This window comes from Acipenser ruthenus, chromosome 1 (assembly GCF_902713425.1).
Source record: "Acipenser ruthenus chromosome 1, fAciRut3.2 maternal haplotype, whole genome shotgun sequence".
Lineage (NCBI taxonomy): Eukaryota > Metazoa > Chordata > Actinopteri > Acipenseriformes > Acipenseridae > Acipenser > Acipenser ruthenus.
In genome coordinates, this window is record NC_081189.1 from 77018002 (window position 1) to 77043207 (window position 25206).

Here is a 25206-nt window from a genome sequence, read left to right on the forward strand (position 1 = left end):
TTTTATTAGTACCAGGTGAGTGTGGTTGAATTAAATAGAGGTTGATTTGCAATTTGATTGTTTTACGCACAGCTTTTATCTATCTAGTTAGAATAATAGACATCTAGCCTATTTGTGCACCATCACGAAGTGTCATCCTCTCTACCAACGGGCCAGGAGTCTCGCTGTGGGAGTCCAGTGAGGAGAGACCTGCAAGAAGAGGCTGTTGGAGAAAATCCAAACCTAGCAGCGCTCTGGAAGACACCAACTACTAGACAGGTTTGTACCCACCACCAACCTTCATCTACTCATGCTTGCAGACTTATTTCTGTCCCTATGGCGTGGGCGCTAACGGAAGTCGAGGTCAATTATCACACAGTAGAGACCTCATCCAGAGAGCACTATCGCTATTAGAAAACGATTTTTACCGTTGTTTATATATATAAATCATGGCATACATATAAAGAGAAAAACGATTAATTATTTTGTAATTTTTTTTATTAACTTGTTAGGGTTTTAAACTATTTATAATGTGGACATTGCCTGACTGAACGGAGCAATTACTGAACAGTTCGTAGACGATGGAGTTTGAATTACCAAAATCTCTCAATAAATACCACTCTAAAATGCCTCCTATCACCATGTTTCTACCTTCAGCCAAAGCCTTTCTCTCGTGTGTGTGTGTGTGTGTGTGTACATATATATATATATATATATATATATATATATATATATATATATATGAATGGAGAAATATTACTGAACTGTCTCGCTTTGTTGCTGTTGAAAGATGCTGTGTCTGTGACTCCAGTGGATCTGACAGTCTGTGATTGGCTCTTGGCAGTTGCAGGTAACTTACAGGATTGGTTGCTTTTGTCAATGCAAAGTATTGATTGGTTAATTAATTAATTAGCAGACGCAGGTCAGATTGAAATACCTTTCCTTTAATGGCGGACTTGCGCACTTTCATTTAAAGACGGAATATTTGAAAACCTTTAATTCCATAACACTTCTGAGTACCCAGTTAATGGACAAAAACTTGGACTGTTTAATATGGACTGTATATAAACATTTAAGAGCTCTGGGGAGGGATCAGTGCTTAATTTGTAAATCGGGAGGTCCCGGAACACATAGTGAGCGCGAAAGTGGGGGTGTTCCGGGGGGCTCTGAGGTACCAGAACGCATGAGAAAAAAAGTGATAAACACAATGTAGCAGCGCAGCAGACAGAGTAAACAGCCAAGTAACTACTATATATGGTGCTGAAATGGACAGTGCTCTTCAAGGTGCTAATTAATTCAATGCATTTAGACGTCACTGCAGAACACCTGCCATACACATAGCCTATAGTATGCCCACATAGGCCTACTCGAGTAACTGTGGGGCTTACACAAGTCCGAATTTCTCCTAGCCTAATTTTCAAGACATCAATGTACAGCAACATTTTTAGACGTCACTGCAGAACACCCACCATATGCCCACATAGGCTACTCAGCTGTGGGGCTTACAAGACCTGAATTTCATATAATTTAAGACGTCAATGTAGCAGTAGAACACATCACAATATCGGAATATAACTTCAAATAAAATAAATCAATGTAGGCTACAGCAGAACACACATATTGCTCCTGGTGTCTGTGCCAAATCTGTGTCCTTTAGCAATCCATGACCTCACATAGGGGACTGGGTTGAATTTGGTCAGGGGTGGGCCAACAAGGTTCAGAAAGAGTAGTCCTGATATGGAGGAGGTATGCAGGGAAGCGCAGGTTGAGGTGCAAATCAGATTCATTTGAGAAAATCCCTGTTCGCATTCTTCACTGGAGATGGGGATGGTGCTGACCGACACCAACAGCTCCTTAAGTCCATCTGGAATGTCTCCTTCACCATTGGTGTCCCTGTATTGCCTGTAGGCCCGTATGACCATACGTGGACTGTCAATGCCAAACCGCTGGCAGAGAGATTCTATCTCTGTTTCTCCGTACAGTGCTCCTGCGTCCTGGGGCCAGTATTGCGCGTAAAGCACCTTCAGCAACTCGATGAACTGGCTGAATCCTGTATTGTCCACCGCCCGTCCTCCTTGAGAGAACATTCTAGCCTCCATGTTCCTCGCCAAGCTCTCGAAAAACTCCCTCTGATTAAGGACTCTGTTGCTGGGTCTTCCACCATTCAGTTTCATGCCTTGGAAAGAGTTCTCCTGAATCCCTCTCTGGCTGAGTTGTGTGTGTCGGCCTGGCTACTCTGACATTGCACTGAACTCCCTCGCTTCCCTAAAGACTGCCCTGTGTGCATTAATAATTGTGCAGTCTCTCTTTTGGAGCTCGAGTGACAATTCAGATAGTTCCTGAAGTGCATCACACATAAGGTCTAGATTGTTAACAAACGCATGTGAGGATATGCGCATGGCAAGGCCACTATAGCTCTGACGGGTCACGCTGTCGCTGGAGGCATCCTCAGCTGCTGCGGTGAAATGCTTGGGAAGAGCCAGGTAATTTTTCCACACAGCCTCTACAGTTCTAAAACTGGAAGCCACTTATCTAGTGTCGAAGATCCTGCCGATTTTGCACAGCTGAATATCTAAACTCTCTGCGCACTCCCTCAGCTCCATTCTGTTTTTGTTGGATACGCTATAAAGCGCATATAGCTTGTCCATAAGTATTTTAAAATGATTGATAGCTCCCATCTCTTTTACCACATCGCCTACTGTGATCTCAAGCCTGTGTGTCGAGCACTGCCAGTCATATTAGGGAAGAGGGCCTGGAGCCTTGTTGCTACTCTGCTCTCGCGTCCCAGCATGACAGACGCGCCATCACACATTATTCCAATGATGGTTTTGGAGAGAAAGCCCTCAGTAAACTTCACACCCTCTAACGCAGATAACAGATTACGGACAATTTCCTCAGCAGATAAATCATCCAGTTCCACAAGATCAACAAAAATGTTTGCAAGTACATCCATATCTGCCAGCTGAAGTCTGATGTATACAATCAAGGCACTCTTTTTATTCAAACTAGTAGCCTCATCCAGCATTAAGCTGATTTTGGGAGCACTGTACTATTCTTTCAAATAGTTTTCCCTTCATTTCGGATGAAATATGTTGCTGTATGTTAGAGCAAGCAACATTGGAATGGAGAATTCTCCCCATGTCAAGTCCATTTAACTCCTGACAGTCAATTTCTTGCTCAAAGCCATGAGCGGGCCTGTGACGTTTAGCCTCCTTGTAAGCTGTTCGGAAGACTCTGGATGTAGTGTCTATTTGATCATTTTGAGTGTTAACAATAATCTGTGTTAAGGTGTCATCTTTAGCCTTGGCTACAATGCTTGCTGCCGCTAAATGGGCCTTGGTTCGAGCATGTTCAAAAACCTTTTTTCTGAGGGCTCTTTGTTGTTTTTTTACGTCGGAGGCAGAGGACGTTACTGTACATTCCACCCACTCTTTTGCTAGTTTCATCCCTCCAGTCTTTTCCGGACCCAAGCTCCTTACCTTTTTGCATGTTGTACAGCTCAGCTTTGAATTTTGCATGACAAGCCAGGGGTTATATGTTTTGCTTTTTCTTGAACTGAACCCCCGTCCAAACTGCACCTGCTCCGGGCACTTCGTCGGTGGATGCACTGTCCTCCCCGACCCCATCCCCCTCTCCCGCCGAGTCTGACTCACTAGTAGGCCTACTAGCTAGTGGAGGACGTGCCGGTGGTGATGCTGAACTGGTGGGATTAGCAGCGCAGACAGCGCTGCTAGCCGGAATCGCCATCAGGAGCAGTTTGCCCCTCACTCCTCTCCTCCGGCATTGACAGTTCTCTGGCTCGTTTCGGGTTCGATTCACCATCTTTCTCTGGATGTTTGGACTTGAAAAACGTCATCAAACTCGATTGTCTTTCAGGCCTATCCTGACCGCAACTGGAGTTCTGCGTCCTGAGCCGTAAATCAAGATTATCTACCACACGTAGAGCCCACGGCTCGGGACACATAACCCCAGTCGCGGTCATCCACCACACGGTAGAGCCCGCATCGAGAGGGCTCTAACGCTATTAGAAAATGATTTTATTTCTTTATTTTCTCTTTAAAAAAAAAAAATTAAAACCTATATTTACCTCTAACTTCTGATATTTCGCCGGGTAACCTTCCACTGAGGAATAGGAATAGAAAAATGACATACATGTAGAGAAAACGTTATTATTAAAATTATTATTTGGCTAACATATTTATTTATTGGGGTCTTACTCTTATTATATTTGATCTGGACATGTACAATTGTCGAATAGTCCGTGTAGTATTGAGTCGAGACTTGTTGTTGGAGGCGGGGCATCATTCAAGCTGGCAGGGAGTGGATTGGCTGGTGCGGAAAGAACTGAAGCAGGGTTGGCAGTTTGACTAGCTGGTTTTGAGGGAGGGTGTTGTTTGGATCCAGCTGATGGCAGAATTGTGGACCAATCGTGTCTTTCCTGTTGATTTGCTGTCCAGTAGCTGCGAATTGAGCCTTAATTACGATGTCCTGTCAGACATGATTTTGCTTGTCTCTAGACCAGCGTCAGAAAGTATGTTTAAGTAGCTTTTTATGTTATTAGATTAGTTGTAGATTAGAATGTTAAGGGAAAAAGCTGGTATTTATGCTCGGATTGATTTAACTGTGAATTCACAGTTAAGCACTTCAACGTTCCAGCGGGCATCTATGCAAAATAGAAGCCCGCCAGATCTGGAAGGTGATTGGCTGTTTGCACTCATTTTCTAATTTTCAGGTGCAGGGGGGTATGGGGGTCCTCCCCCAGCGTGGGTGCAAGTGGCAACGCCCTCAACCCAAAACGAATTACAGGGTATTTTGTTTTCTTATTTTTTTCATGTATTCCATTTTTTTTCTCTTGTAATTTTATTCCAAAAACAAAACAAACAAAAAAAACATGTTAAGGCCCGGACCAAATCAAAACTTTAACAACCCGCTAACTGCACTCAACAAAACTGTATTTAATAGCGTTTTCTTTTTTTTCTTTTCTTTTTTTTTGTAACTTATTTCTTCTACTCATAAAATGAAAACGCGATTAAATACAGTTTTCTTAAGTGCGATTAGCAGGTTGTTAAAGTTTTGATTTGGTCCCAGCCTAAGCTTCTAAAAATATTCATGGAACCAAGCATCCCTTACATTTATTTTTAGTCTTCCAAGATTCTGAGTATACACACTGTAGCGTGCATGGGGGAAGGCAGCAGTAGGGCTGGTAGGTGACGTAATCACACACAAAGACATAAGACTGATATACGCTCCTTGCAAAGGAGCCAGCTCTTTCGTACAGGTGTATCGGCGCTATGCTTTAGTGCGAGAGGTCCCGTGTACGCGCCCGCCCTCTGCCTGTGTGTGGACTGCTTCGCCATGTCTGATACGCCTGCCTGCGGGAACCAAGATCGCTACACTGGTGTCAGAAGTGGACGCAGGTACCCCAGTACGCACTCGTCGGACTGTAGCCTGGTTAGGAAGTCCGGGGCGGACTTGAGGCTGGCTGGGGAGAGTGTAGCGTGCACGGGGGAAGGCAGCAGCAGGGCTGGTAGGTGACATAATCACACACAAAGACATAAGCCCGATATACGCTCCTTGCAAAGGAGCCGGCTCTTTGTACAGCGGTATCGGCGCTATGCTGTAGTGCGCGCCTGCCTGTGGGAACCAAGGTCGCTACAATACTTTCTCATGTCGCCGTTTCTCAGTAACTACAGTGTCTGAGAATACGCAAGTGCATACATTTCTACAGTAAGTTGTATTATTTTGGTTCTTTCGTTTATATATATTTACTTAAACAATGTAGCTTGAAAGTTAAAGTCCTTTACATAAATATCAAGTTATAGGTATATGAAATGGAAAAACATGGAAACTACTTCAAATGGAAAAGAGTAATCTTGAAACGGAAAATCACTTTGGTGTACAAATTACACATACAAAGGGTTTATTAACGTAGATTGTATACACCAGTGGTACTTACTTACATTCTCTGGCGGGCCAGATAAGGCAATGTCCAAACCTTGGGGGCCACAGGGGGCTCAAGATGTGCGTAGTGGTGGGTGGGTGTTTAAATGGTCATGAAAATCTGACTATCCAATCAGACTTTACAGACAGTAACAAAACATTGCAACACTGCACTTGCACCAATCAACTAATACATCTCAGAAATAACTACTGAATATGATACAATGTTTGTAATCACCATTAATAATAAAAATAGAAAGCAAATATAATTTCCTGACCAGTATTCAAACGACATCTTGCAAACAAATAATTATACAAATCTCACTGTAATGCTAATAAAACAGCATGTTATTAATTTTAATTTTATTAAAACTAGAAAATGTTTTGACAATTGCTGCGCAGCAAGCATTCAGGTTAACTAAGTTGCTAATTTTCCTAACTATTAGTTTATCATATGAAAAATAAAGGAAATATAGACATATGCACTTGTTTTTTTCATGTATTTCTATAATAAAGCCAAACTGTTTCTCATTTTAAAACATACAGCAGCCCCTCTCAACTTCCCAAGACTTTCTACAATAAACTGGAGACAAACATCTGGTGTTTTGGAAGATTTAAAAAAAAAAAAAAAGTTATTGCTCTGACAACAGGTCAAACGTAACAGGTTAACCAATCATATAACTTAATACAATACCTAAGCATAATCGCATAAAAGGGGCTGGTGAATTGTATATCTTTTCCTTCACTTGGTTTTTATTGAGAGACTGGAAGGACCGTGAGAGACACCGAGACTTGTGTGTTAAAATAAATATTTGTGAGTGTTTTGTTTGTAATTTGTTAGTAACTGTCTGTGTTTTTGAACCACCAGACGGCTATCACGAATCCAGAGCTGTCGCCTTGGGCCAGCACCAAACCGGATCACTATTGCACTAAAACTGTCACAAACTATAATAAATTGTTATCACCCACCAGGAGCACTAGTACTGCACGCACCGGGACGGGTGATCGTGGCAAGTATTATTGTGGGGCAGATAACTTGTCTTTATTATTTAGGGCTGCAATTTCTGTTTTCTATGGGTTTTACATATTGCTGTGTATTACCGAAGCTTATTATTATTTGGTCACCAGACTTGGATTATAATAAAAATAAAACAACTATTTTCCATACAGGATTACAAATCTGTCTGTTTATTCCTGCACTGCATCACCTCTGCACCTGTACATAATCAGCAACCACTTTGCCACAATCATTTAGGCAAGAAGACATCGATTTTTAAATAAGGATTTTTGCAAATATGGCGGCGAGAGATTTACTTCTGCGCTGCAAGCATACATTTGCTGAGTGCAGCCTCTCATTGAGGTTTGGCATTTGTTATTTTACGTGGCATGGTCCTGTCCCGGACAGGGATCTTGTTTATTATCAAGTATAATACATCTGTTAATAATTGTTATCTCTCAGTCTCCTGCTTTACTGTCAAAAATAGTAAGGGTCATCACAATCTATTATTATTATTATTATTATTATTATTATTATTATTATTATTATTATTATTATTATTTTTTATAGCGCCGGGGGCGTTTCTTTACAATATTTGCCAGAAGCCCCGCCGACTATTGAGACCCAGCGTTTATTACGTAACATCAACATCTTTAAATACTTCAGATACAATCATGGAGAAGCCACTAACATGATACAACCTTATAGCATCAACAGAACTAAATTGCAACATTCCAGCAACATCGTTAAAAGGTTAGTGGGTATTAAGTAACAGTTTTATTTTATAACACAATGCCACTGTATTATACACCCCCACAATATAAAGCAAAAATAAACAAGGATATTTATTTATTTATTTATTTAGCATTTTTATATAGCGCCACTAGTCAAATGGCATCGGAGCGCTGTACAAGGCAAAAACCATTAAAATCATTTAACATACAGTACCATGTGAAAAGAAAAACATGTTACATCATAAATAATCTAAAATACACAGAACAGTACAATGTAAACACATTGCACACAATTATACACTTTCAAATCATGTATTAAATTATTAAAACCGTTCCAGCTCTCTAAAGTTACCCAAATACTCTTTGATAAAGCAAAGTTTAATAGCTTTGTAAACTGAAGAAGGCTAGAAGAGGTTCTAATTTCCACTGGAAACAAATTCCACAGATGAGCTGCTGTGGCCTGAAAGGTGCGGCCTCCCAAATTAACTCGAAAAAAGGAGGAGAAATACGGAGGGAACCATTCGAACATAAATTGCTGGTATTGATTCTAACAGGAAGAACATCTTGAAGATAGGCTGGTCCAACTCCATTTAATGCTTTATAAACAGTGCAAAGGAAATGCAAAACGTTAGAAAACGAACAAGCAGAAGAACAATTCTGCATTGGAACTGAATTGCATCTACCACTGTTGATAATAACAGAAACAATAATATCCACTAATTTTGGAAGAGCATGGAAAATGTGAAGCGACTTTTCATTTTACACGTACTATTTTCTTTAAATTCACTGGCTCTTATTTCATTTCTAAATCTGATTCTCCCAAATTTGTACGTATAGTAAAAATAGTACGTGTAGTTAACAAAATAAAACGCGTAGTGTATCGCAATACTACACGTAGTAATTTATTTGAAACGTGCACTAACAGCACAGCGCACATTTTTGACCCAGATGGCCTTCCATACTCTGCGACGCCCTGTTGTCGTGGTTGCCATGGTTCCGGAGCAGCTGAGAGGGAGCTGTGTGTGACTGAGTGCTGAATAAAGCTTTCGGAACGGGAAACCAACGTGTCTGTCTCTCCAGTTTTCTGGCTGTCGGTGAAACGCTACAATACTATTCAATGGAACATACGAGCACTAAAAAAAACTATTTTTTTCTTTTTGAAATAACTATTTTAGGCGGCTCATATGGCAAAGTAGACTGCAAGTTAGCCGGCCGCCGCCTGGAAATGAGAAGGCTGGTTACATACACATGTTTTTACGTAGGAGCTGGTCATTTTATAGTAGTGTATGGAAGGCCATCCGGGTCAAAAACGCATACCTAGTACACGTATTCATTTGGACCAATCAGGATACATAAAATACTAAACGTTCTAAATAAATGTAAATTAAGTTCGCATTTTCTACATAGTGGCTGGACATTTTACAGTAGTACCAATGTAGTGGCTGGTCATTTTATAGTAGCCTAATTACAAAAGTAGACAATCACCTTCAGGGTAACATTTTTTTTTTTAATTTCAGATATGAAACAGGCTTAAAAAAATCAGGAATTAAGTCCGGAACACACTGCCCGATTAAATTTTAGCAAGGGACGCACAATTCAGGCTCCAGACTGCGACTAAAATGGTCGCAAAATTTTTTTTGGGGGGGGGGTTAGTTGGCATTGGCGCCTGCAACACAAAAATACTGCGTCTTTTAAAAGCACACGCGACAGCACCAACACGCGTCAAATCTCCCACATGTCAGTGCGTGAATGTTCTATGGCGTCTACATGCAGTTTTAAACTACTGTAATGTGTGAGAAGGCATGTTAGATTGACAATGAAAGAACAAATTGCAGAAAAAAACAACACACATTTTTTCTTATTCTACATGGTGACAGCATCAGTGAGTATTAGTTATTTATATAAATAACTAATTGCAGAGAAAACTGATTTTATTTCTGGAACACGCCATTTAAAAAAAGAGACCATGAAAAAGCATGGTGAAAGCAGAAAGCATAAAAATGCTAGGGACTGCGTTATTGCAAAGTGTAGGACAACCGAGACACTGATAGCCAGAGCAATGATACGTGCTACTGAAATCAATGCAAAAAAAAAAAAAAAAAAAATCACAGAGAATTAAAAATGAAATTCAATGTTACTTATATGATTGCAGTAGAATTGCCATTCACTAAATTTAACTAGTAGATTGTTTTCATGAAGAAGATGGTTTGGATGTATCCAAAACATATGACAATGATACAGCATGTGCTGAATTTGTTGCTATCATTGCTGAAGACATAGGATGAGATTTGCATGAAGTGGTTCACAGCGCAAATTACATTTCTGTTTTAACTGACTGTGGAACAGGTGTAGCTGGGAGAGATAATGTAATTGTGTACTGTAGGTATGTTTCTGCAGGTGTGGTAGTGAATCGTCTGGTAGGCTTAGCTGAACTAGATCATTGTCATGCTCAAGGAATCTTAAACACAACCGAGAATTTGCTTGGAAAGGTTGACAAAGAATGTTCAGATTGGTGGCGAGACAAATTAAGTGCTTTTGGAGCTGATGGTGCCAGTGTTAATATGGGAGCTAGAGGAGGGGGTAGGAGCTCTCTTGAGAAGTGAGCAGCAGGATCAGTCAGGAAGCAGGAAGGGCAGGGCTATCAGCAGTAGCTTTACCAGCATTACATTTCAGGACATTAAACTTAAGGGCCCTGTGAACGTGTGGTTTGCAGTGCTCAGGTGTAGGGGTGATGCAGTGCTCCGGGTTAGATAAACACAAGACAGTTCAAACAGCTTTATTTTGGCTTTGTTGCTTGCAAACAACTCTTTAAATAATAATCCGCACAGGCTGTACACAACAATGTGTATTGCACTGTGCTTAAAAGGTGGGTTACAGTCCAGACTGTAAATGACACGAACATGTAGACAAAACCAGTGCGTGCTCTCAGTGCAAGTGGGGTGCAGGTTTTCAATGGTGCTGGCCTCAAACGACAGCTCCTGGATGTTTTAGCTGTCTAACAAGAATAAACAGTAACAATTAGACATGTACCAAACAAACAAAATACGAAACACTCACGATGTGTATAGTGACCTTTTAGAAAAGCATGGATACAATTTTGATGCAGTTCAAGCAGAATGGAGAATGCTTAAAACATTGGTCAAAGGTCAGTTTATGAATAAATCGTACATTGGTTTATGGGAGGTCATGCTAACAAAAGAACACTTTTGCACAGATTTAAAAAATCTTCTACATTTAGTGGAAATCATGCTTATGCTGCCGATATCAGCTGCCCAATGCAAACGTGGATTTTCTGCACAAAACAATTAAATCCAAGCTATGTAACTCACTTAATGTGGCTACAGTTGAAGATCTTGTTTGGGCACCAAATCCAATTGTTGGATGACAGTTTAATAGCAAGTTAGCTGCCTCCAAATTCAACTTCAAAATACAAGAAAACAAAACGATATCAAACCAGAATGTTTGTACTCGCTTTGCCTCATGTGCTGCCTCATTCATCCTCTATGCTGCCTGACTCTGACTTGCTCTGCCTTCCTTGTCCTCTGTGTAATTTGCTATTCTGCCAGTACACCTGTCCTTCCTCCTTATGCTGCTGTTCCTCATCTTTCATGCTTTAAACGTGAACTTCTAATGTCCTGCACTTCTGCCTTTTGATAATATTTCTTATCAAATTAGCTGGAATTTGGCCTCAACGTAAGCCTGTGAAGTACTGTATATACAACTATCAAATCTTTCTTATTCGTCAGAGTGTCACCAACATTGTCCTGAAATGTGAATTTCCTCCCCAGTTTCAGAGTCGGCTGACTCAAACAGGTTTTCCTTAAGGATTTGCCTGTACTTTTTGCACCATCCATTCTCCCCTCTATTCTGACAAGCTTCCCAGTCCCTGCTGAAGAGAAGCATCCCCATAACATGATGCTGCTACCACCATGCTTGACAGTTGGGATGGTGTTGACTGGGTGATGTGCAATGTTGGGCTTGCGTCAGAAGGAACGCTTGGAATTTAGTCTGAAAAGTTCAATTTTTGTCTCGTCTGACCACAAAATCTTTTTCTGCATGTCTGCAGTATCATCTACTGCTTTTTTACTAACTACATATGTGCTTTAAGATGAGGCTTTTTGAGTGATGGCTTCTTTGTTGCCACCCGTCCATACAGGCCAGCTTTGTGTAGGGACTGGGTTATTGTTGGTGTGAACACTGACTCCCATCTCAGACACAGAATTTTGCAGATCTCTCAAGGTCATTGTTGGCTTCAGAGTGAAATCCCGAACCAGTTTCCTGCTTGCCTGGCTGCTCAGTTTGGGAGGGTGACCTGATCTGGGTCGTGTTTGGGTGGTATGATGCATCTTTTACTTCTTAATGATGGACTTCACTGTGTTGAGATGGATAATCAGCGCCTTTGAAATTTTCTTGTACGCTTCTCCTGCTCTGTGCCTCTCAACCACTTTATCCCTGACTTGTTTCAAAAGCTCCTTGGTCTTCATGGTTGCTTTGTTGGATCACTATGTGAGTTGCAGCTTGAAAGTCTTCATATACCTGAGGGAAATTATCTACAAGTTAAACCACTTTGAGTATGCACAGTCTGAAACCATTTCACTAATGTTGTGACCTTTCAAACAAATCATTTGCACCTGAGTTGATTTAGGGCTGCAGTAGCAAAGGGGTTGAATACTTATGCAACTGAGATTAATGTTTTTCTCTGTAAATCTTATTTATATTCTATATGCATTTTTTTACTTTATCAATGTGGAGCAGTTTGTGTAGATTCTACATGTAAAGTCTAATTTGAAAGCGTCGTGGAGTACGCTCAGGTGCCAACAAAGTATGAAAACTTTGCAAGGGGGTGAATACTTCTGCAAACCACTGTGTATGTGTGTGTGTGTATGTATGTATGTATGTATGTATGATATATATATATATATCTCGGCTCGGTTATGTTTTGGGGCTGCTTTGCTGCGCCTGGCACAGGGTGCCTTGAATCTGTGCAGGGCACAATGAAATCTCAAGACTATCAAGGCATTCTGGAGCGAAACGTACTGCCCAGTGTCAGAAAGCTCTGTCTCAGTCGCAGGTCATGGGTCCTCCAACAGGATAATGACCCAAAACACACAGCTAAAAGCACCCAAGAATGGATAAGAACAAAACATTGGACTATTCTGAAGTGGTCTTCTATGAGTCCTGATCTGAATCCTATCGAACATCTATGGAAAGAGCTGAAACTTGCAGTCTGGAGAAGGCACCCATCAAACCTGAGACAGCTGGAGCAGTTTGCTCAGGAAGAGTGGGCCAAACTACCTGTTAACAGGTGCAGAAGTCTCATTGAGAGCTACAGAAAACGTTTGATTGCAGTGATTGCCTCTAAAGGTTGTGCAACAAAATATTAGGTTAGCGGCCCTATCATTTTTGTCCATGCCATTTTCATTTGTTTTATTATTTACAATATTATGTTGAATAAAAAATCAAAAGCAAAGTCTGATTTCTATTAAATATGGAATAAACAATGGTGGATGCCAATTACTTTTGTTAGTTTCAAGTTATTTCAGAGAAAATTGTGCATTCTTCGTTTTTTGTGGAGGGGTACCAACAAATTTGAGCATGTCTGTATATATATATATATATATATATATATATATATATATATATATATATATATATTCACAGTATATATATGGAATATCACACGCTGTATATAACGCACACAAGGTATTCCATTGGTTTGTATAGTGTCCGTGCCCTGACAGCCCAATAAGCGAATGTAAGGCGACTATTGAATTGGACAATTACACATATTATTTTCTTTAAATTCACTGGCTTGTATTTCATTTTCAGTGATCTGATTGGCCAGATTAGTATGTGTAATAATTAGAATTACAACATGTACACAATTCAAATTAGTGTTAAAATATGTACTAAATATTTGAAACATGTATTAAATAAAGTGTTTTTGACCCGAAAGGCCTTCCATAGTTATTGAGAAAAATAACGTGTTATTCATGTGACCATGATGACATTCATGTGAAATCAATCAAAGGATCCCCTCCCTCACACCTTTTTTTACTACAGGGTACACAATGTCTAGTTGTACTTGCAAATGGACTGGTAATTATTTAAATTGATCAGATTGGTCTTTGCTAGAACTATGGTAGGTCTCTGAAATATTGAACCACTGAGATTTTGACAAGTCTATATTGTTAAAAGTAATTATCCTAGTTTGTAATCTTCAAATAGGCTTGTAACAAAACTCCTTCCCCTTTCTGGTCCCCAAGTTAATCATTTTAACCAATCAAAATGTGAGATTCAGTAATTGTAACACAGCGGCAATAGTTTGTAGTTAAAGATGCAATACGATCAGAGGGAAAACCAATGCCTTTTAAAACTGGTTTTGTCCCATCACACAGATTCAGTTGAGAAAATAAGTCTTGGTTAGGGGTACTGCTTTTATTTTGCTCATTAGAAACCTCATAGGTTATCTCACTTAGGGATCTTGAAACTCACATTAAATGGTGACTTAAATTTCAAGCAAGGAATCACTTTGATGTTAACTCTGTATTAAAGCAAATGAAAGAGCCACACATGGCAAACATTATATAACTGATAATTGCAGAGAAACAATTACAATTATATTTGAAGTGACTTACTCTAATGATCCTAACAGTGGCAGATATAAATAAAGCCACTCTTGAAGGTGAACTATTTACCCCCATATTACTGCAGTATTGCAAATGCATGGTCCTTGATAGAGAAGGGTTACAAGTTTAAGGTCAGACAAATGTAGGGTAATATTACTATACCATAGTTAACAAAATTCTGATTTCTCCAAGTCAAAATATGAGTTCCAAAAGGTCAGACCACAATGCAATTGACTTTTGATTGTGAAGCATGTGTGATAAAATGTCAGCCTAGTTAGTGACTGAAGTCACTCTGAATATACTACATGTTTGCATATATAATAATGACCCATACTTCCAAAGCGTTTGCTCCAGTATTTTATTTCATACTCTGTGAAAGGAGACAAATCAATGGCAACGTTTCAAAACAGAGAACCACCACAAGAGTGCTTAGGAGACCAAGACATTGCTGTTGGGTTCCAATATGAGGTTTTCTCCATTCAAAATAGAAGGTACTGAAAGACTAAGTAGCTACTTTTTGCTACTGTTGCCCATTGCATCCTTCTGAGAATGTATTTTAATTTGTGTATTGATCACATATAAACTACATAGAATGATCTAGGGAAAATAAACACCCATTTCAGATAGGAGATCAACATGCCAAAGAACCAAAAATGACTTGATCAAAGAAGGTTGCTTGAAGAGTTCTCTTTCCTACATTTTCAGGACTGTTCGAATGCTGAAATAAAGAGGATTATTTATTTATTTATTTATTTATGAAACAATACCGTTGCAAAACGTATGTAAACATACTATAACAAAAGTGCACAAATCTGGTCCTCAAGGTCCAGGTTTTATTGGGATCATTAAATAACTGACTCTAAGGAGGTTCCTTTGGTTAAGGTGCAACAAAGAACAGGATGGCTCCAGACCTCAAGAAACTGCTGCTATATACTGTTGGCTATTAAATATGGAATACTGGTAATCAAGTAGCATTGTCTTGTTACTGAGGGAAATTTTACACGTGGCCACTATTAGTAACGGTTTGTGATGGCTAAGTGTAATTATTCCAGAGGTTATTAAAGTTTACTGTTTCTTTTATCGGAGTGATTTTAGAAAGAACAGCTGTTGTGAGCTCAGGAGCAGCCATAGCAGTGTTTGAACTGAATCAAGGCACATACATTTATCCAATTCAAGTGTGAAGCAATTTTCATTTGAGGCTATACAGTGCCTCTTAAAAGTATTCACCCCCCTTGGACTTTTCCACATTTTATTGTGTTACAACCTGGAATCAAAATGGATTTAATTAGGAGTTTCTGCCACCGATCAACACAAAAAAGTCCATAATGTCAAAGTGAAAAATAAAGTCTACAAATTGTTCTAAATTAATTAGAAATACAAAACAGAAAATAATTGATTGCATAAGTATTCACCCCCTTGAGTCAATATTTGGTAGAGGCACCTTTGGCAGCAATTACAGCCATGAGTCTATTTGGATAAGTCTCTACCAGCTTTGCACATCTGGAAACTGCAATTTCTGCCCATTCTTCTTTGCAAAATTGCTCAAGCTCCGTCAATCAGGATGGGGACCTTTGGTGAACAGCAATTTTCAACTCTTTCCACATATTCTCAATTGGATTGAGGTCCAGGCTTTGACTGGGCCACTCCAGGACACTGACCTTTTTGTTTTTAATCCACTCCAGTGTGGCTTTGGCTGTATGTTTGGGGTCATTGTCCTGCTGGACGATGAATCTTCTCCCAAGTCCCAGGTCTCTTGCAGACTTCAGCAGGTTTTCCTACAGGATTTCTCTGTACTTTGCTGCATCCATTTTGCCCTCTATCTTCATAGCTATAGCTTTCCAGGCCCTGACGCAGAGAAGGATCCCCATAGCATGATACTGCCACCCCCATGCTTCACGGTAGGGATGGTGTTCTCAGGATGATGTGCAGTGTTAGTCTTGCGCCAAACATAGTGCTTAGCGTTGAGGAAAAAAGGTTTATTTTGGTCTCCATCAGACCATAGAATCTTCTTCCACTTGGTCTCAGAGTCTCCCACATGCCTTCTGGCAAACTCTAGCCAAGATTCAATGTGAATTTTTTTGAACAATGGCTTTCTTTTTGCCACTCTCCCATAAAGGACAGTTTTGTGAAGCACCCGGAGTATTGTTGCCGTATGCACAGTGTCTCCCAGCTCAGCCGTGGAAGACTGTAACTACTTTAGAGTTGCCATAGGCCTCTTGGTGGCCTCCCTGACTAGTGCCCTTCTCGCCCGGATACTCAGTTTTTGAGGACGGCCTATTCTAGACAGATTCACAGTTGTGCCATATTCTCTCCATTTCTTAATAATGGACTTTACTGTGCTCCGGGGGAGGCTGTGTGGTCCAGTGGTTAAAGTAAAGGGCGTGTAACCAGGAGGTCCCCGGTTCAAATCCCACCTCAGCCACTGACTCACTGTGTGACCCTGAGCAAGTCACTTAACCTCCTTGTGCTCCGTCTTTCAGGTGAGACGTAATTGTAAGTGACTCTGCAGCTGATGCATAGTTCACACACCCTAGTCTCTGTAAGTCGCCTTGGATAAAGGTGTCTGCTAAAAAAACAAATAATAATAATAATAATAATAATAATAATAATATTCAATGCCTTGGAAATGTTCTTATATCCTACCCCTGATTGGTGCTTTTGATGAACCTTATTCCGGATTTGCTTTGAATGTTTCTTCGTCTTCATGATGTAGTTTTTGTTAGGAAATGTACTAACCAACTGTGGGACCTCCCAGAGACAGGTGTATTTAACCTGAAATCATGTGAAACACCTTAATTGCACACAGGTGGACTCCATTCAACTAATTACGTGACTTCTAAAGACAATTGGTTGCACCAGAGCTTATTTAGGTGTGTCATAGCAAAGGGGGTGAATACTTATGCAATCAATTATTTTCTGTTTTATATTTCTAATTAATTTAGAACAATTTGTAGATTTTATTTTTCACTTTGACATTATGGACTTTTTTTTGTGTTGATCAGTGGCAAAAACTCCTAATTAAATCCATTTTGATTCCATGTTGTAACACAATAAAATGTGGAAAAGTCCAAGGTGGGTGAATACTTTTGAGAGCCACTGTAACTACATTGCTGTAAGTGCACATTTAACAGTATAACTGCATGGTTGAGGGTATATTTACATAGAATTGTGCTGCTGCTGCTGCTTAATAAATGAATGGATGTCTGCTCCAATTGTCCTAAAGGACAGTAATGCAGCTAGAATGTTTCTATATACCTAGCTTGCCAATTTGTTTAAGGAAAATGTGCAAATAATACCTTTTCCCAGAGGTCATCAGGTCAAATGCCTCATTAACACGGTCCAAGGGCAGAGTGTGGGTGATGAACTCATCCAGCTTAATTTTCTTTGCCATGTAATCATTCACCAGCTTAGGTACGCTCTCCACACTCTTCCATCCTGTGAGAACCAGTAAAACAAGGCTTGAAGAACAACAACAACAACTAGAAGATGATCACTAAATTGGCTCTAATCCTTACCTCCAAAATATGTTCCCTTCCATGTTCGTCCATATATTAGTTGTAGCGGTCGCGTCGACATGTCCGCCACGTTTGTATAGCCAACAACAACACTGGTTCCCCAGCCTCTCTGACATGCCTCAAGGGCAGCTCTCTGGAAATCAAAAATGTATTTGATCATTTATGACTGCTCTAGGACTTTTAAAATTACGACTTCATAAGAGGTTCTCCATATATGCAAAAATGTAACAAAGTACCTTTGCCTTTATATTGACCAGGCTGAACTCACCATCACGGTAGCACTGCCCACACACTCAAAGGAGTAGTCCACACCTCCTTTAGTCAACTCAATGAGTACTTCCTGGATGGGCTTGCTGTAATCATTGGGGTTGACAAACTCAGTTGCTCCGAATTCTTTTGCTTTAATGAACTTGTCTTTATTGATATCGACCGCGATGATCCGAGAGGCTCCCGCTGCCTTACAGCCCATCACAGTAGCAAGACCCACAGCTCCCAGGCCAAACACAGCGCAGGAAGAGCCGGGTTCAACCTGCAGCCAGGGAGGGAAAGGGGGTGAGAGGAGGGGACTAGGAGAGCAGATACGATACTGCCTTCAGTTATCTGTGTTACTTACACTGTAAATTATATAAGAAATGTTTTTGTTTTTAAAAATTGCTACATTATTATAAAAAAATGTAACATAGGGGACATAATATTCCAAAGGACAATTTGTACCATTTTTAACGACAGGCTATAAGAAATCACACCTCCCGACGGGGTGCGGGTAAGCTGCACAAAGTATGCTCTTCCAGAGCAGTAAGCAGAAAAGTGGTTAATTGGACACCATATTGGGAGGTGGTGCTTCAGGCTATGTAAGGGCTGTGTCTAGACATGACTGGGAGTTAAACAATGCATACCTCCTGGGCTGGGATCTGTTTGCTTTCCTGTTTTGTTCAGGTACTTCAGCTGCTAGAAGGTATTTGATTTTAGGGTTAGATGCCTTGTTTGCAATTCCCTCTCGGTCAGCCTTTTATTAATGTTTTTTGTGTTTTATTTTTGCACTATAGTGATTTAACTGCACCACTAAAGGACTGTTTCAAAGAGCCTTGTGATTTTGCATTCTATTCTATACTGACCTCTGGTGGCTGTAAATGATTACACCCAAAGGTGTTTAACCCAAAACTAATTTATGGGCTTGACATGTTCACAGCAGTTGTAAAACGGTCTGCTCCAGTCCTCCACAGGTAAAAACAATGCTAATGATACAAAACGGGTAACAAACAGAATGTTAATTTCAGGACTCAAAGGGTGTGCCTAAGGGGTTTTATCTAGTTCTGTAACATTAACAGTTTAATACTCTGTAAATTGTACTTTGGCATAAAGACCCCAAACCCCTTATATCCCTAATGAACCAATAGAGGACATTAACAATTGATTCATTCAAAACATTTTAACATGCTACAGTGACATGGTCATTTTACCTGAATATTATTGCAGATGCAACCTTTACTGCAATACATTTATTTCTTGACTAGGAATGTCGCTACCAAGGCAAATAAACAGCCTTTTGCTTCAGAAACTCAATTATTGGCAATTATTTTTATTGTTTTGTCGCCAGTTTAGTAATGTCCAATTATATTTAGGCTCAGCCCACTGCTACCATCCCTGCGCTGCCTCGGGAGGGGCGAAGACATGCTGTCCTTCGAAGCATGTGCCGTCAGCTTCTTTTCACACTGCAGACTCACCATGCAGCCACCCAGAGCTACAGTGTTGGAGGACAACGCAGCCCTGGGCAGCTTAGGCAAGCCCACAGGCGCCTGGCCAGACCACAGGGGTCACTGGCATGCGGTGAGCCGAGGACACCTTGGCCAACCTAGCCCTACCCCCAGGCGGCGCTCGGCCAATTGAGTGCCACCCCCTGGGAGCTTTCATCCTCGGTCGGCAAAGGAATAGTCTGGACTCAAATCGGTGACGTCCAGACTAGAGGGGGCATCCTGCACTCCACGCGGAGCGCCTTTACTGGATGCGCCACTCGGGAGCCCAGACACACATTTAAGTACCTTTTGAAGAATCTGGAAGGTTTCTCACAACTGCACACACCTTGGACTGCCTTATACATTAATAGCTAATACCTCCGGGAAGTAATGCCAACCAAAATCGGTATTTTTTACATTGATTGGTATTAATGTTTCCATGTATCAATTACTTTTTATACTAAACAACGAAAAATGAATTCTGATTTTTGCCAATGACAGTATCTGTTTCAGGCTTGCCTGTTCCTGTATTAACTTCACTGATCTCCAGTAATATTTAAAATGAAAGAGCAACAGTAACCTTGGCGGTGTTGAGTGCAGCTCCATACCCAGTGGAAATGCCACAGCCAAGCAGGCAGACTTTATCAAGAGGGGCCGAGTCATTAATCTTGGTCACAGAGATATCAGCCACTACAGTGTACTCAGAGAAAGTGCTGGTCCCCATGCAGTGGTAGATGGGCTTCCCCTTGCAGGTAAACCTGGACGTCTTATCAGGCATTAAACCTTCGACCTGGCTAATCCTGCCAATACAAGAGATATGGCTGACAAAACCTGCTACAGCTGCCTGTGCTAAACAATGCATGAAACACTTTGAAATCTGCCTACATTGCAGATCACAAATATGGAGATACTGCACTAAATTATAGTACTCCCTCATTATAAGGTGGCTTGTGGAACAGGTTATGAAAGGTGCGGCATCATGAATCTTGGTCAATGCAATGTCAGAGACCACAGTGTACTCAGAGAAGTTGCTGGTTCCCATGAATTGGAAGACTGGCTTCTGTTTGCAAGTGAACCTGGTGAATTCCTCAGAAATCACATGATATCTTTCATTGGGCCTGCCATGATAAAGGTATATATCTGCAGGTAAAATACTTGATGATATGTATTTTCTTATTTTAATGAAATATTCATAATTACAAAATTTTTTAAACAAAGATTACTGTTTTCAAATGATTGTAAAAACATGAATCTGAAATATATACGGTATTCTACAGAAAGCTGTTTGCCATTCTTCCCAAATTAGTACAGTAGAAGCATCTGAGCTGTAAATTGCATCTAAACTTTGTTCAGTGCAACGGGCAGTGTTGTTTGCTCCCCTGCTGTAATGGATTCTGTCACTTGTTGGTGAGATAAGATTACAAGTTAAAAGCTCTAAACCCATGAATGCAGACAAGCCCAGTTCTTTCGCATAGTGGTAGGATGCTTGCTTGCTGTGTGTGGGGTTGCCGGGTACATCAACGAAAGAATAAATCTGTCTGAGTGTTTTCTGAGAGACCACTTGTTACATAAGATAGTGCAAAACCTAATTACCAGTTTTTATCGCAGACGTTGGTTTTAGGACTCAGACAGAACTTGCATTCCCCACACTGGGAAACAAACAGAGGGATAACTTTGTCTCCTGGAAAAGATACAGTAAAATAAGAATGTTACACTATGTAGTGGAATTGAGACAATAAAAACGGTTTCTTGTGGTTAGGACAGGACTGTGTAAAAGACTGGTAAGCTGAACTTCAACAAGCATTAAATAGGTTTCCAATGTACAGTACTCCCTAGGCATTGGGATACCCCTACAAGGTAAAAAATTGTGAAAAGTGTGCACTTGTTGGGTAGCGTGCATGTTTTTTCAGAATACCCATATGTCCTGGGTATTCTGAGAATTCATGAAAGCAAAATCTTACCCACATTTGCATGTACTTTATTAGGTGCAGAAGCTGCAACCAGGTCATGTGATCTACCGCACAGGAAGTGATTATATAACAAAAATCTACCGTGTTGTGCTGTTAACACTATGTGATTGGCTTATGTCAATGGAAAGAACACATTTAAGATCAGCCACTTAAACGAAGCAGACGCAATACAATTTCAACATAAAAATATGTTGAAGGCGACTTCCTTTTATGTACCAGAAGCCTATCTGTTACTGATTTAACAAAGTGTCTTCATCTCACCTGGTTTGAACTTGGTCACTCCTGGTCCAACACTCTCTACAATCCCAGCTCCTTCATGTCCCAGGATTGCAGGGAATCCCTTTCTTTCACCAGCTTCATATAGGACGTAGAGGTCACTGTGACACACTCCAGTAGCGACAATCTGTTTGGTAAAAGATCCACACATTAAGTATGTATATAGATAGTGGATCTCACTGACAGAACTGACTCTCTTGGGTGTTTGCAATCTAGGCTACTTTTCTTTTAAACACTCACTTAAGCCATGTTGACAAATTCACTTTAGGAGATAAGCTGCCTTTGTGTGTGTGTGGGGGGGGGGGGGGTTGTGTGATGCACAACTTCCTTATTGCTCTATAGGTCATAATTATAAAATATAGAAATAAATTAATTGCTACTTTCCTTGTTCATTATCGAATTGACTCAGTAGTGTTGACAGGTTGAATTAGTAAATATGCAGAACATCATGGCCAGACGTACCTGAATCCACATCAGGCCTTTGGCCCAAGGTGAGCAGTAGAAGATACTTGAGGTTTTAGAAAATATGAAGCATGGATACGAACACTGCTGGGCTTGCTAGTATGTGTGTAAGGAGGCTTCACGCAATTGTAGCCAACAACAAAATTCAATTAACCCTAAACTTACCTGTTGTGCACTTTTATTTGTTATATAGGTCTCAGATGTTCAATTTGGAAAGAAACACATGTGCACTTGCTTGGTCATGTCACCTGGTAGGTGACATTGTCCACACCTGTAATAGGGGGGATCTGTACTGAGTGTCTGGTGTACACGTGGTTCTGCATGAAGAGGGCAGCAGTCTCGCAAGATCCGCCTGTTAATTATGGCGATGACACAGAGAGTTGGGGAAGAGGGGGTGTTTGCTTTCCCCCTCTCTGAGTGGCGGGCCTAGGGGGGATTGCTCGGCCCATAACAACTGCGCTTGGTTGTGCATTGGGGTGGCTGTGATTGGGAATACACCGAGACAGTTCTAAGCAGGACAACGAGAAGTTTAAAGTGCAGATTGTTTCTGTACAGCGGAGCGTGGAAACTGGATATGTTCTGAGCGACCAAAACAGACAAGACAGCCAGCCTTATATAAACCAATAAAATGAAAATCCTTCCCTGGTCTTTGAAGTCTTTGAAATTCATATTATACCAGCTCCATTTTCTTGGAATGTAATGTCTTACATTAACTCCCCATTATGTGCGTTTTGAATTATTCTCTACTGTCATTCTGTTTTGATCATTATTTACCAGGCCTAACTAATGCCATTTTTTCACCCAGGGGCTGCTTCTGAAAATACTCCTAAAAGCTGAATTTCTGATGGGTTTATGTAAAATGACCGATGGGATGTGAAGCTGTCATTTCTGTTTCCTCTGTATAGATTTGACATTACTCCAAATTCAGCTTATGATAATTAATATGTACAACAGAATGAATGTTACCTTAATGCGAACTTCATGAGCCTGTGGTGGTGCCACCTCCACCTCCTCAATTGACAGGGGCTTCCCTGGCTCCCAAGCGACAGCAGCCTTGCATTTGATAACCTGCACAATAAACTAGCTAGTTATTCTATTAAAATACAGCTACAATAAGAATATTACACTTTCTAGAATAGAGTAGTCACATTTTAACCCCAAAGGTCTTTGATGTTAAAATGCATTCCCAGAATCCACGGAGAGAAAAATTAAACCTCTGGGCCAGCCAAGTTTCAAAGCCAAATCAACACTAGTTAAAAGCAACAAACCAATAAGATCATTAAATAAAAGCATGATTAGTTGTGACTTCACTTTTATTTTCATGCTTTTTTCTGTACTTTGTGGAAAGCATCCGGGGCAGCAGTGTGGAGTAGTGGTTAGGGCTCTGGACTCTTGACCAGAGGGTTGTGGGTTCAATCCCTGATGGGGGACACTGCTGCTGTACCCTTGAGCAAGGTACTTTACTTAGATTGCTCCAGTAAAAACCCAACTGTATAAATGGGTAATTGTATGTAAAAAAAATAATGTGATATCTGTATAATGTGAAATAATGTGCTATCTTGTAACAATTGTAAGTCGCCCTGGATAAGGGCGTCTTCTAAGAAATAAATAATAATTTAATTTCTGCAGACATTTTTTTCAAACCATTTCTTATTACTCTCAAGGGAGTGTGTTGTTGCCACTTTGCCCAATCACACAAGCCCTTTGAGTTTTATTGTAAATGGATGAAAAAAGGAGAAGATTATAATAATATAATCTCTACAAGACAAAAGTCGAGGTGCAAGACGTATACAGAGTTTGTGAAGGTGATTTTTAGCTTGAGGGTGGTATTCATTTTCCCTGATAAAACAAAAGTAATACAGTATGTATGCAGTAATTTCCTTGCCCAATGCTTTCAAGCCATATAATTATAGTTCAGAAATAGAAACTAATTATAGGATATTACTATACATAAAAAAATCAAACTTTCCTATATAGAAAAAAACAAATTAAAAATTTAAAAAAACAAAACATAACCATTTGTAAACTACTACAATACATATATGCTAGTTAAGCCATAGTACCAGGGCATCTCCATATTTTGAACACAGTATTAAACAGCTACACCATTTACAATATGTGTGCATGATAAAAAAAACATTATTGTTACCTGCATCTGCTTATCTATTCATATACAATCGCCACTGAACTATTTTGAATACTGACACAAAAATCAATCACTCCATACCTTGCCTGCTGTTGCCATGATCTTCAGACTTAACTGACAAAGTTGAAAATAAAAAAATAATAATTGGCAGAAGATATCTGTCTCCACTTTTGTGTGCAGTGCACTTTATATTACTCGGGGGGGGGGGGGGGGGGAGATAAAAGTGCTGTCAATGCTTGTTAATGTTTTACAATTGCAATACCCATATAGCTAACTTTAATATCAACGAAAACATGCAGATGTCAGTTCTTTTGGTTACACTCCAATAATTGCTAATAATTAACAGGTATTGCAGAGTAAATAATGTAACTATCTGTAATTTTTAGTTTCCCCCCCCCCAATGATAAATGTTTAGAAGGTTCGGTTAATTAGGATTGTGAGAATAGGTACTACAATATTGCTTGACAATATCCAATAACAATCAAGTCTGTAGACAAGACTCTCAAGACAAATCTTAAAAGTAAATTATATTACATTAACATTGGGGGAAGAGATGTATGGTTCTGCATACATTGTATGCATGTATTTGTTAAGTACACAGTAATATACTACTTGTTTACGAGGAAAAGAACACTTATGCATTGTCCAGTTCTTAATGATCCATGGCTAGTAGGCTGGGCTGTTGTACCTATAAAACACCAACCAACAAAAAAAAGAACACACACCACCACACACATTAACATCTGACAAGCAAATGAACATACATTTTAATTAGTAAATTAGCCAGTTGCAGTAAAAAGAATGGTATTGTTGGAGTCTGTCACT

The 25206-nt window shown here is 40.1% G+C and overlaps 1 protein-coding gene across 1 annotated transcript; it reads right to left on the bottom strand.

Moving 5' to 3' along the window:
• Positions 1-14622: 14622 nt before the first annotated feature.
• Positions 14623-24562, bottom strand: LOC117972433 (alcohol dehydrogenase class-3-like). Its single transcript, XM_034921315.2, has 9 exons — positions 24463-24562; positions 23202-23303; positions 21759-21900; positions 21121-21208; positions 20108-20327; positions 18063-18323; positions 17795-17927; positions 17576-17714; positions 14623-14997 (listed from the first exon to the last, which is right to left on the bottom strand). Exons 1-9 carry the CDS (start codon positions 24478-24480, stop codon positions 14973-14975), a joined length of 1128 nt encoding a protein of 375 aa, XP_034777206.1. The 5' UTR covers positions 24481-24562; the 3' UTR covers positions 14623-14972.
• Positions 24563-25206: the final 644 nt, after the last annotated feature.

Bases quoted from the DNA above. Each gene is read 5' to 3' on its own strand.
- LOC117972433 (XM_034921315.2), bottom strand. The intron at 21,209-21,758 runs GTGAGATGAAGA...TATCTTTTCCAG, and splicing joins AGTGACCAAGTTCAAACCAG to GAGACAAAGTTATCCCTCTG. The intron at 17,928-18,062 runs GTGAGTTCAGCC...TTTGATTTCCAG, and splicing joins TGGGCAGTGCTACCGTGATG to AGAGCTGCCCTTGAGGCATG.